We start from the raw sequence: 12,765 nt of genomic DNA, 5'->3' as shown, positions 1-12,765 counted from the left end.
TTTGTGTGAGGGTGCATATCAGCATCAGGATTTGGTAGTTTGTAAGATTTTGATGAAATAATGAATCATGCTGTTCCTTTAAATATTTTAAAAACCAATTTTGAACTCTTAGCCTAAAATTCGGTTATTGGAAACAACTTTGTTTTTTATCAAGATAACGATAAGAAGCACATGGTTTTCAACGTTTGCGTCTAGTGCCTCGAAAATTGTCCTAAATTTTAGAAAATACCCCATCAATCTCCAGATTTTAACTTAATGCAACGTATTTAGAGATATCTGGAGGCTAGATTACGAAAATAGGGCTTTAAAACGAAAATAGAGCTAGAAACAGTAAGACTCGAAATATGGTTGAACACTTACTCAGAAATTACGCAAAAAAAAGGAAGAAAAAGAATGAAATCTATTCCCAGACGTTTAAAAGACGTTATGAATACTGTATGATGTTCTACTAATTAATAACTTAATCAAAAGTTAGATTATTCAATACTATATAGACTTTTTATAAAGTGTACGAAAACTTTTGTGAGATAAAACTTCCGGCAGTTTTTGGTTTTTGATTTTTAAAAAATTAATTTTTAATATTTTTTCAAAACTTTTTATGTAGTTTTGTTGAAAATTGATCATAGATCTTATAATTAAATACCTATTCCGAAATATTAGTTCTAATCAATGGATTGGGGCCTATTTCGTTGAAAGTCGTAGGTGTAAGAAGACTTTTGGGAGTCACTGTAGTTTTACAAAATGCACTCTTTTTTTATTGCTAATTTCAAATAGCAAGTTTATAATTTATTTATACAGTTAATTTTGGATATGTACAGGGATGGTTAGTAAGTTTTCCGGTATAAAAAAATTAATCCTGAATCTCGAACTTTTTATTTTAAAGGGAAATTGATTTTTCAAGAAAACTTGTACCGGAATGGCGTCCCGACACGAATTCACCCCTGATACTCAATTATTAACGCCTTTATTTTCATAGCTGATTTTAAGCACGTATATAGCAAGCTTATATGATTTGTTTTGCATAGCTAATTTCAAACACATAGCACATAGCACGTACATAGAACTAATTTAAGCAACACTTTTGCTACATTCTATTAATAGAAAAATATCTGAATTTCAAAAAAAAAAAAAAAAGGCTTCACCCCGCCCTCCCAATTACTTTTACAAAAAGCAGTTTCTGAAAATTTAGTTCAGAAATATCACGCAAAAGTTGGGAACATTTTAGCGATAATTATTTACGTTTAATAATTTGGTAAAAATGCAAATAAAAATCTTTGTAATTTCATTTGATGATGAAATTTAAAACATAGTGCATAAATTAATCATTTTGCAAATTTTAATTAAAACTAAAATTTTAGCAAGTACTACTACTGCTAATAATAATAACAACTATCGTTAACAAATTAAGAACTCTCTTTTTAAGTTCCGGAAAAAATGAAAGAAAGCATCCTTTTTGTTATTCATATGAAAAATGAAAGAACGGCAAGAAGAGAAAAATATTAAAGAAATTAAAAAATCCTTCATTCGAAAATGTTTATTTTTTAAATATATATATTTTTTAATTTGTTTACATATTCTTTTTTTTTTTTTTTAATCAGAAGTCTTCAAACTGGATTAAATAGAGCACTGGTGTTCACTAGAATTTTGACAGGAGTTCTGCAAGTAATCTCTGTTTCTTAATAAAGTCGCCAAAACTTTAGTAAAATTTTAATTTATCAACAATAGAATTTTTTAAGACAGAGTTTTAGTAAAAGTTGGGCATTTAAAAACGTGGACAAAATGTCTGAAAACGAGTTTAAAAATCTTTAAAGATTTAGGATTAATGGGAGCCATGGGCGTCTGCCACTAGTTTGAAAGCACATAATACAAGTGCAAAGGAAATGCAAAACTTGTATGCAACTCTGCATTTAACGAATGATAGAAATCCTATAAAGACTAAATGAAAAAAAAAAAGAAAGAAAGAAAAAGAAAAATAGTAAAGGAAAAAGAAAATTTTAGTCCTTCAAGGAAAAAGCTAATGGCCGAGGAAAATCTTTAGAATAAAGCAGAAATCCCAAACAGTAAGTGCAGAAATTTACTGATAAGTGCAAAATTTTAATGATTTAGAGAAAAATTCTTAGCACTAACGGGAAAATTCTGCCGATCTCGTAAAAATCCTGTTAACTAAAACAAAACAAAAAAAAAACTATTGAAACCGACTCAATTTTGATAATTAAAGGGAAATCTAAGTGACTAAATAAAAAAAACATCAACTACTAAGGAAGATATTTTAATGACTTAAATAAAATCTTCGTGACTGAGAGAAAGAACTTGGAGACGATCCTAATGAGTTTGAAAAAGAAAAAAAGTTCAAAACTCTCGCGGCTTTTGAAGAATCCTATAAAGGCCTGTTCGTAAGTAATGTCACACTCTTCTTCAACAAATCTGAGCCCGCTCCTCCCGTCACAAAGTGTCACACTTCTCCCTACCCCATCCCCTCCCTTTGTCACATGCTGTTTTCATTCGCATATTGTTAGTTAAAAAAGTGCCATGTCACACATTTCGTTACCCTCTTCCTCCCCTTTGCCACAAAGTGTCACTACATCACGAATCCCCTACCCCCTTAGAGCATGACATCATTTGGGACGTCTCCTAATGGCTGCGGAGGAGCAAAGGATGACTGTGAGAAAATGCTGATAATTGATGAAAAATAATTGATTGATAGATGGAAATCCTATTGTTTAATAGAAAAATCCTAATAGAGCAAATTTAGTTACTAAGGAACATATTTTAATGACTTGAATAACATTTTCATGACTGAGAGAAAGGAGCATAAAGATAACCTAATGACTATAAGGGGAAAATTAAAACTCTTACGGTATGAAGAATCCTATAACGGCTGATGGGGAACTGATGATGACTGAGAAAATGCTGATAATTGATGAAAAAATTCGATTGATGGAAGGAATCCTTGAAAGTCTAAAGCAAAAATTCAGTTTTTTAAGGAAAACATTTTAGTGACTTAAATAAAATTTTGACTACAATCGTAAACATAACTGCAATCTAGAGGGGAAATCTTGATGACGGGAAGTAACTGATGGAAAATTAATTTCGTTTGAAAGAGAAGGTACCCAGTGTCGCAGCGAAGGGGGGGGGGATGAAAACACCCCCCAGATGCACTGATTTTAACATAAATGCAGATTCAACGAGAATAGTTTATGCATATGAAAAAGCTGCTTTGATCAAAACACCCCTTTAGAAGGTATTTTTGATTAAAAACAAACACCCTCAGGAGGCATTTTTGATCAAAAAACCCTCCAGAAGGTAGTTTTGATCAAAAAAAACACTCCCCGGGAGGTAGTTTTGATCAAAACAACATCTCCAAAAAGTATTTTTGATTAAAAAAAAACCCTCCAGAAGGTATTTCTGGCTGCGCTAGTGAAGGAATCCTAATGATTATAGGACAATCCAAGTACCCCTCCCCTCTCCCAAAAAAAAATCAGTTAATAAGGAAATTATTTTACTCACTTGAATCAAATCTTTATGACTACGAACATAAAAGCAACTCTCAATGACTATGAAGAAAAATGACTGTAATCAAAACCCTTTCGCGAAAAAGTTTAATGTCTAGAGGAGAAATACTGATGTTGGGAAGAAGATAACTGATGGGAAAATTCGATGGTGGAAAGAGAAGGAATCGTAAGTACTGATAGGTCAATCCAAGTATCTCCCCCCCAACCCCCCCCCCCCCGAAAAAAATCACTCTATAAGGAAATGTTTTTGCTCACTTCAATAAAGTCTCCAATGACTAAAGGAAAGAAAAATAACTGGTTAAAACTTGCGATAAAGTTTGATGTATAATAGAAGGATAATTCTGATGTCGGTAAGAAGATGCTGATAATTCATTGAAAAATTCGATTGAGAGAGAGAGAGAATCTTAATGATTAATAGCTCAATCTAAGTTTCTCCTCCACCCCCCCCCCCCAAAAAAAAAAAATCAGCTAGTAAGAAACAAAAAATAATCACTTGAGTCACGATTTCACGAATTACAGACAACTAGCCACTAGCCTTAATGACTGCCAGAAAAAAATTTAAATTTCAAAAGGTGAGGTTAAGATAGGAATTATGAAAACAGTTGAAAAAATTCATTGATGGAGAAGAAATCTTTATAAATCGGGAAATATAACTGCCCAAAAAAAGATGTTCTGTTGAAATGGAAATCGTTTTAAGGGGAGTCGGTACCCCCCTATACCGTCAATGTTAATTTGCACAGGTTCATTGTACCTTTTTCTGAAAATCTATTAAAGATACAATTATGATTTTTTTTTCTGTACCTTGAGTAGACTCTTTTCTCTATACCGAAGTAAAATTTTAGAGAAAGTATTCTTAGGGTTTTTTTTTTTTTTTTTTTTTTTTTTTTTTTTTTTTTATGTGATGTGTAAGTCACTGTATTTTTTCTCAAAAAAAAAAAAAAAAAAAAAAAAAAGCAATTAGAGGTATGGAATTGATGGTAAAAATTTCAAAGCCTAACACAATTTAGTTTCTGAGAAAAAGGAACTTTTAGTTTCAAAAAATATCATCTCGAGACATTGTTATTTAAAGGGGAAAATAATACTTCATCAAAATATGGTTACATTGTTTTAAAACTTATTTTGACTTACTTCTAATATGACCTCGATCAAGAAGTTTGTATCATTAAGAAGGTATTGAAATAAAGTTTCAAAATATATCAAAATCAAAAAATCGAATTTTTGAAAGTATTTAGGGCAATGACTCCCTTTAATCACTTGAATAAAACTTCATGACTTGGGGACTATTAGCAAATGAATTATGATTCAGATATATAACTTCTGAAACGTGTTTATAACTGAGGGGAAAATCCTGATAACTGAGCAAATATACTATCAACCCCTTGACATACAATGACGCCTCGGAGACGTCAATGAGTTTGTAATGGCACATGAATTGAATGACATCACGTAGACGTCAGTCTAGTGCTCTGATTTTATCAAAATAGAGGTGTAAACCCGGAAGTAAAGCGAATAGGAAATGCAAAATAACGTATTCTGCAGTTCTTCCAAGGTAGCATCGCAGAAGACAGACATAGCAAAAGCGCTGGAGGAAAGTGCCCATTTTCAACCTATCACATCATTGGAACCTATAGGATCATATTCTATTGCGAGTGTGACAGTCCTTTATCCGCCGTTGTGAGTTGTGCACGCCACACTCGGATTCTGCTTCATTTCAGTCACTGTAACTTTTAGTGACATTTCTCAAATTAACAAAACTAAAGATTCCCACAAATAATGCTGCACCATTTCAGACGCTTCTGGGCCATTCCACGGAAAAGCCATTTTGTCCCGCAAGTGACATTTCATATATTTCATTAAAAATAATACTTTAAAATATTAATGGACATTTTTTTTTTCTGCCTAACAAATAATGAACGTATGTGTGATTTCTTAGCAAAAAATTTCGGTCACTAACTTTTAGTGACATTTCTCAAATTAACAAAACTAAAGATTCCCACAAATAATGCTGCACCATTTCAGACGCTTCTGGGCCATTCCACGGAAAACAGTCATTTTGCTCTGCACGTGTCGCCTCATATATTTCATTAAAAATAATAGATTAAAATATTAATGAATATTTTTTTTCTGCTTAACAAATAACGAACTTATGTGTGATTTCTTAGCAAAAAATTTCGGTCGCTGTAACTTTTAGTTACATTTCCCAAATTAACAAAACAAAAGATTCCCATAAATAATGCTGCATCATTTGAGACGCCTCTGAGCCATTCCACGGAAAACAGTCATTTTGTTCTGCACGTGACGCCTCATATATTTCATTAAAAATAATACTTTAAAATATTAATGAACATTTTTTTTTTTCTTAACAGATAACGAACTTATGTGTGATTTCTTAGCAAAAAATTTCGGTCACTGTAACTTTTAGTTACATTTCCCATATTAACAAAACCAAAGATTCCCATAAATAATGCTGCATCATTTGAGACGCCTCTGGGCCATTCCACGGAAAACAGTCATTTTGTTCTGCGCGTGACGCCTCATATATTTCATTAAAAATAATACTTTGAAATATTAAGGAAAAATTTTTTTAAAACAAATTACAAACTTATGTGTGATTTCTTAGCAAAAAATGTCGTTAGTACTTTTTAAAATTGTTACTTTTTGATGAAATATATGAACCTTTACGTGCGGGACAAAGGGTTGACTTTTTTTAGGAATGGCCTTATTACTTTAGAGAAAGTTGTTGAAACTTTAAAACTCAAAAGATTCCCTTGATGTTTTGATACACAGAAATTCATATGACCTTGACTGCTTAAAGCTAATTACTACTGTTAAATTATTTTAGTCTTACAGCGCAAATATTTTGTTCCATATTTTATGGCATCAGCATTGCTCACGCAACTTTTGTCGCTTAAGATCTCAAAGATTTCTATCCTTTTTTAGTACAAATACTACGAAACTATACTTCGACTGTACATAGTATTGCAAAGATTTAAAAAACAAAAATTTCTTTTGAAATATCTCAAAATTTAAGGACAAAGTCGACTAATAGAATTTTACCAAACTTTTGAATCATTAATTAAGAAAACTTAGAAAATCTAGTAAAGTTTTTTAAGGTTTCGAATGCAAAAATTTCTGTTAGTTTCTCCTTAAAATTTTGAGATTGAAATTTCCAAGATTTTCTCGATATGAAAAGTCATTTATATCTAAATAAATTTTAGGGCGCCAGCGTTGTTAATGAAATTTTTCAACAATACTAAAGGTTTTTGTTATTTTCTGCTTAACTCTTAAAACTCTGGCTTCACTAATTGAATTTTGATGTAAAATTTTTCTATTAATTTCTTCTAAAATTTTAAAGCACTGACGTTGCTAAAGGAATTTCTAAGGATTTGGATGTCAAAAACTTTTTATATTGCCTTCTATTTTAAGGCAGCACCGTTGTTGCTAATGGAAGTTCTAAAGTTTTCAATCCGAAAGATAACTCTTAATTTTCTCCTCTTTGCACGCAGCATAGAGGTGGACAAAAGTCATGCTCAAAATTCTAAACTTTGGTATTGAGATAATGCAAACAATAAACCAAAACATGATACTTAGTTATTTGTTTACGTCTAACTCTCTTCCGTCACGTGAGTAATAAGGTTCAGACATACGTTTGAAATGAATAAATCAGTTGAGTTCCAGTCATCATTTCATCACACAAAATTAAAGTGTTCCTAATTTCTTATGATTTTATTGTTCAAGATGGATATTTTCTATACTAGTAAGTGCTTTTTTCCCTAATTTAATCAAGCTATCTAATAGTTAAACAACATTAAAAAAATTATAAAAGATGAACAACGGATTTTTTTTTTTTTTTTTTTTTGCCTGTTTCAAAACTTTCAAGTGATGGTAATGACTTGTACCCATTTGTACCCGGGGAAAATTTTCTGTATATAGTAGCTACAGCTTTCCCATTAATAATAAGTATTACAATCAGCACACTCGAGTACAACATATTTTATTTACCCAAAGCTTTGGGTGCTTCAATAATTCTTCAAACAAATCCCTACTCGAAAGAAAGTATTCTAAAGAAAAAAATGTGTTGTACTAGAGTGTGCTGACGATAATACGCCTTAATAATAATGGGAATAGTGCAGCTATCGTATGCAGAAAATTTGCCCGGGTACAAGCGGGTAAAATCATTACCATCACTTGAAAGGTTTTAAACGAGCAAAAACTAATTCGTTTATCTTCAAAAAAATTTTAATATTGTTTAATTATCAGATTGAGTAATTAAATTAGAGAAAAAAATCAGTTACCAGTACAAATAATATCCATCTTAAACAATTAAATCATGTTAATTTAGGAACACTTTGTGTGATGAAATGATGAGTTCTAAACTTGACTTGTGTCCAGCTAGCTTGTATTAATCGAAACACTGTGCGCCGGTGCATTTCGAGATTCAAAAAATTGTCGGCGACCATGTCGCCATGATTATGAATCGTGTTAAAAACCCCTTGAGTTTATATTTGGTTCAGCCATTCTCGATTAAATTAAATTCCTAGGGCAATTCCACATCACGAGAGCTCAGCTGTCTAAATTTGGTTAGTAACTGAGTGTCAAACTTATTTTATGCCATTGACATCTGGGTAGCACCTGAAAAAATGCATGCCATATCAGGGCATCGCACTATAGGTGTACAAAAGACTATGGTTCTTAAACAATATGCATCCCCTTCGGAAAGAAAAGAAAAAATATTTCATAAAACTTTTAGGTACTACTATTGCTAATGGAATTTGCTTTGCCAATGTAAAACATTTCTGCTTAAAATTTTTAATTACTATCATTGCTAATAGGATTTCTAAAGTTTTCAATACGTAAAAATTTCTTTTTATTTCTCCTCAAATTTTAAGGCACTAGGTTCATAGAGATCCTTAGGTCTGCAATACAAAGTTGTCGGCTATATAGTTTCTCCTTAAACTTTAAGCTAGTAACGTTGCTAATGAAATTTATAAGGTTTGCAGTGTAAAACATTTTCTTTCAAACTTTGTATGACTACCATTGCTAGAGGAATTTCCGAGGTTTTCAATGTGAAAAAAATTCTTTTAATTCCTTTAACAATTTTAAGGCACTAATGGAAGATTAGTGGAATTTCTCAGGCCTGTAATACGAAATCGTTAGATTGTCTTTACACTTTATGCTTGCTAGTGGAATTTCCAAGGTTTTCAATGTGAAAAAAATCCTCAAACTCAAGGCACTAAAGGAAGGCTATATAAAATACAGGTTCTATAGAGTTCCTAAGGTCTGCAATACGAAGTTGTCTGCTATAGGTTCTCCTTAAATTTTAAGCTAGGTTTGCAATGTAAAACATTCTCTTTCAAACTTTGAATGACTACCATTGCTAGTGGAATTTCCGAGGTTTGCAATGTGAAAAAATTTCTTTGAATACCTCCACCAATTTTATGGCACTAATAGAAGGTTAATGGAATTTCTCAGGTCTGTAACACAAAATCTGTTAGATGATCTTTAAATTTTATGCTACTGCCATTGCTTGTGGAATTTCGGAGGTTTTCAGTGTGAAAACATTTCTTTGAAACTCCTCCGCCAATTTTAAGGCACTAATGGAATGCCTAATGGAAATTTTTCAGGTCTGTAATACGAAATCTGTTAGACTGTCTTTTAAATTTTATGCTAACCGTTGGCTTGTGGAATTTCCGAGGTTTTCAATGTGAAAACATTTCTTTGAAACTCCTCCGCCAATTTTTAAGGCACTAATGGAGAATGTTAATGGAAATTTTCAGGTCTGTAATACGAAATCTGTTAGACTATCTTTAAATTTTATGCTAACTGTTGCTTGTGGAATTTCCGAGGTTTTCAATGTGAAAACAGTTTTTTGTTTGAATACCTCCACCAATTTTAAGGGTACTAATGGAAGGTTAAATGGAATTTCTCAGTCCTGTAATACGAAAATCTGTTAGATTGTCTTTAAATTTTATGCTACTACCAGGGACCCGACTAGCTAAAAGTGAGGCCCAAGGCCCACAATAATTTGGAGGCCCCCTGAAGGCTATTATTTTAAAAATGTGTGTATTTTTTGTATAGTTTGTAATGCTATGCATAATTCTTTAAGTAATTTGGGGCCCCCTTAGGGAAGAGGGGGCCCCAGGCCCAGGCCTAGTAGGCCTGTGCGGTAATCAGGCCCTGGCCTACTACCACTGCTAATTGGAATTTTTAAGGTTTGCAGTGTGAAACATTTTTTCTTCAAACTTTGAATGACTACCATTGCAAATGGAATTTCGGAGGACTTCAATGTGAAAAAAAATTCTTTTAATTCCTCCAACAATTTCAGGGTTCGTACTTAATTTCAGAAATAAAATGAAGGAGTTTTGGAGGAGTTTTGAAGAAGTTAAAATGAGATTTTGAAGGAGTACTAAATGGCTATCATTAAATGATGTTGCTCTTCTTTTTAACATATTTGACACCCTTGCTCCTTTGTCAAAGTCACTTCTCCTTACTCCTCCTCTTGTCACATGTCACATTTTTTTATAAACCTACTGTTACAATAACTATGTGATGTCACCATCTCTCCTCCCCGAGTCAAATTTCATGAACCCATCTCCCCCTCAAGGCGTGACATCACTTGTGGATGACCCCTTTTTACAATATCATAACTGCGATAAACTAAACAATTGTTTTTTTAACACAATCACTTAATATAGTTCATCGACTTATGCATTTTTAAACATTATAAATGAATAATTAGAACAACCTGACTTTTGCTGCTGAGAGTGGTAGAGGGAAGAGCAATCTTAAAACTTGAAAAAATAGCCAAGCCCCATTTAAGCAAGTTTTATACTTCACCTATGGAATGTATGAGTCATCTAATAATATTTTCACCTTCAATTTTTCTGGCTTCAATTTTATAAATCACATTTTAATGAAAAAAATAAATATTACTACATTAAAAACGCCTTTGAGACAAATTTCAGTTTTCGATAGAAGTACTTTAAGTTACTGACACAGAGAAAGATTCTGTACTCTTGAACTAAAAAAGAAGGAGTTTTGAAGGAGTTAAAACCAAAATGAAGGAGTTTGAAGGGCCCTTCCAAAAAATTTCCAAAATGAAGGAGTATTGGAGGAGTTTTGAAGGAACGTACGAACCCTGAATTTTAAGGCACTAATGGAAGGTTAGTGGAATTTCTCAGGCCTGTAATCCGAAATCTGTTGGATTGTCTTTTAAGTTTTATGCTACTACCGTTGCTAATGAGAATTTCCGGGCATAAAATGCGAGAAACTCACCTTGGAATGGGTAACCAGCAAATATAGGTCTCATATTGAGAGCGGCAGACACTGCCATTTGTTGACAGAAGAGTGGTCACACGGAACTGGTCGCTTTAATCCCCGTATCAATCGTCTGAGCACCCCGTCGAATTGCAATCTCAAACACACGGAACGACAAACACTCGGAGAACTCGTGCTGGACTCAAAGGGAAGTTTGCTCCCAGGTAAAAGCCGATCTCGGGGATCGGAGGGCTCGAACTGTGGGCGGGGTCTGGCCCCGGACGCTGATTGGCTGAGAGGGGGTGGACCGGGGGACCGCCTTAGGGAGGCTGTGTCGTACACGCGTTTCGTTTTTGGAAAAAGTTTTTACGACGCCTACCGCGAGCTTCTCTTGACAGCTGATGGCCATTGTTTGTAAATAGAACAATAAATGGATTCTGGGGGAGGGGGGGGTTGATGGGTTTTGTAAGGTGATTTATGTCTTCTGATGAGGTGCAGACAAGTGTTTTTCGGATCGTCGCTTAAATGGCAAGAACAAATTGACTTTTGAGGCGGTTGTTTAATCCATATTCGAGGCAAATGTTGCGTTAGGGTTGAATGAATCAGTCGAGGGACTAGAAGGGGTAGTTGGACGTGCTTCTGAAGCATTTCATAAAATAATTTTGGGAGGGGGTGATTTGAGGGGAATTTCTCTTTTGGGTGGCTCTTGCTTTTGGGGGGGGGGGGCTTCGCGATATTTAGGATGGTGCGCCCTTGTTCTTAGGGCGGGAGGTGGACACCCCTGTGGCAAATTATCTTTTCTAGGTTCTTCACTGAGGAGCTCGATTAACCTCTGAGGTGAGGGAAAGTATTTCCTCCCCCATCCCATTTTGGTTGGGGATTTTTTTCAAAAAAAAAAAAAAAAATTCCACGTACATTGAAGCAAAACGTTAGAAGTATTGCTACCGAAAGTTGTCCAGAGAATTGCGATTAATGTCACTCCTCCCCCCCCCCCCCCAGCTCCATCATACAGAGGTTGTATTTATCACCTTCTTGTGTTTGCTTTGTAATGGGATCGTTTCTAAAATTTTAAAAGTGTTTATTTCTGAAAGAGCATGCTTAAAAACATAGGATCTGACCATTTTTTTAATAATTTGTTTAAGTTTAATATTTTTAAAAAAATTACTTAAATATTGTTTATACTTCTGCCGATGACATCACAAATGATGAAGTACCATTCAGTGTTGCCATTTACAGAACAAAATATTTAATTCGCATCTTTACTCACGTGTATTGGCAACGATAGGCTTGATAGCAAGCGTAGAGCACAATTTTAATTCGCTTCTTGACCATCATAACGTGGAAACGCGATAGAAAGATGCGCCAAAAAGAATCATTTCTGACGTCATCAAGACCACGCCTTGTTTGAAAAATAGGACATTTAAAAAATTAATTAAAAAATAACTGTTGCGAAAATAAAAGTATTTTCTGGGTCGATGATTTTTTTTTTTTTTTTTGCTTATTCTATCAATTTCAGTGATAGAAAGTACTACGACTAAAAGACGCTTCAATTTTTCAAAAATTATTCGAATGCCTTTTTCTTCCAGTTCAGATTTCCCTATATTCTTACGCTTCATTACTTCTTACTACCGTGATAGAATTAAAATGCTATATTGTTACATCCGTCAACGGAATATAATCTTTTCTCTACTAATAATAAAGCTGAAAGTCTGTGTCTCTGGATCTCGGTCTGGATGTCTGTTATGAGCATTGCGCCTAGACCGTTTGGCCGATTTTCATGAAATTTGGCACAGAATTAGTTCGTAGCATAGGGGTGAGCACCTCGAAGCGATTTTCCGAAAGTTCGATTTTATTCATTTTCTATTCCAATTTTACCGAGCAAATTATCATAACGTGGACGAGCAAATGAACATAACGTGGGCGAGAAGAAAATTACCAAAACGTGAACTAGCAAATTACCATAACGTGGGCAAGCAAATAAACATAGCGAATTGGC

The 12,765-nt window shown here is 33.7% G+C and overlaps 1 protein-coding gene across 1 annotated transcript in view; it reads right to left on the bottom strand.

The window, feature by feature from the left end:
* Positions 1 to 10,845, bottom strand: part of LOC129232435 (protein gooseberry-like) — a 93,175-nt gene extending 82,330 nt beyond the window's left edge. The window contains exon 1 of the mRNA XM_054866581.1: positions 10,788 to 10,845. Within this exon, the coding sequence (XP_054722556.1) occupies positions 10,788 to 10,845 (58 nt within the window). The remainder of the gene's footprint in view (positions 1 to 10,787) is intronic.
* Positions 10,846 to 12,765: the final 1,920 nt, after the last annotated feature.

The sequence above is a fragment of the Uloborus diversus genome, unplaced genomic scaffold (genome assembly GCF_026930045.1).
Source record: "Uloborus diversus isolate 005 unplaced genomic scaffold, Udiv.v.3.1 scaffold_12, whole genome shotgun sequence".
NCBI classification, from domain to species: domain Eukaryota; kingdom Metazoa; phylum Arthropoda; class Arachnida; order Araneae; family Uloboridae; genus Uloborus; species Uloborus diversus.
This window is presented reverse-complemented; position numbering and strand designations above follow the sequence as displayed.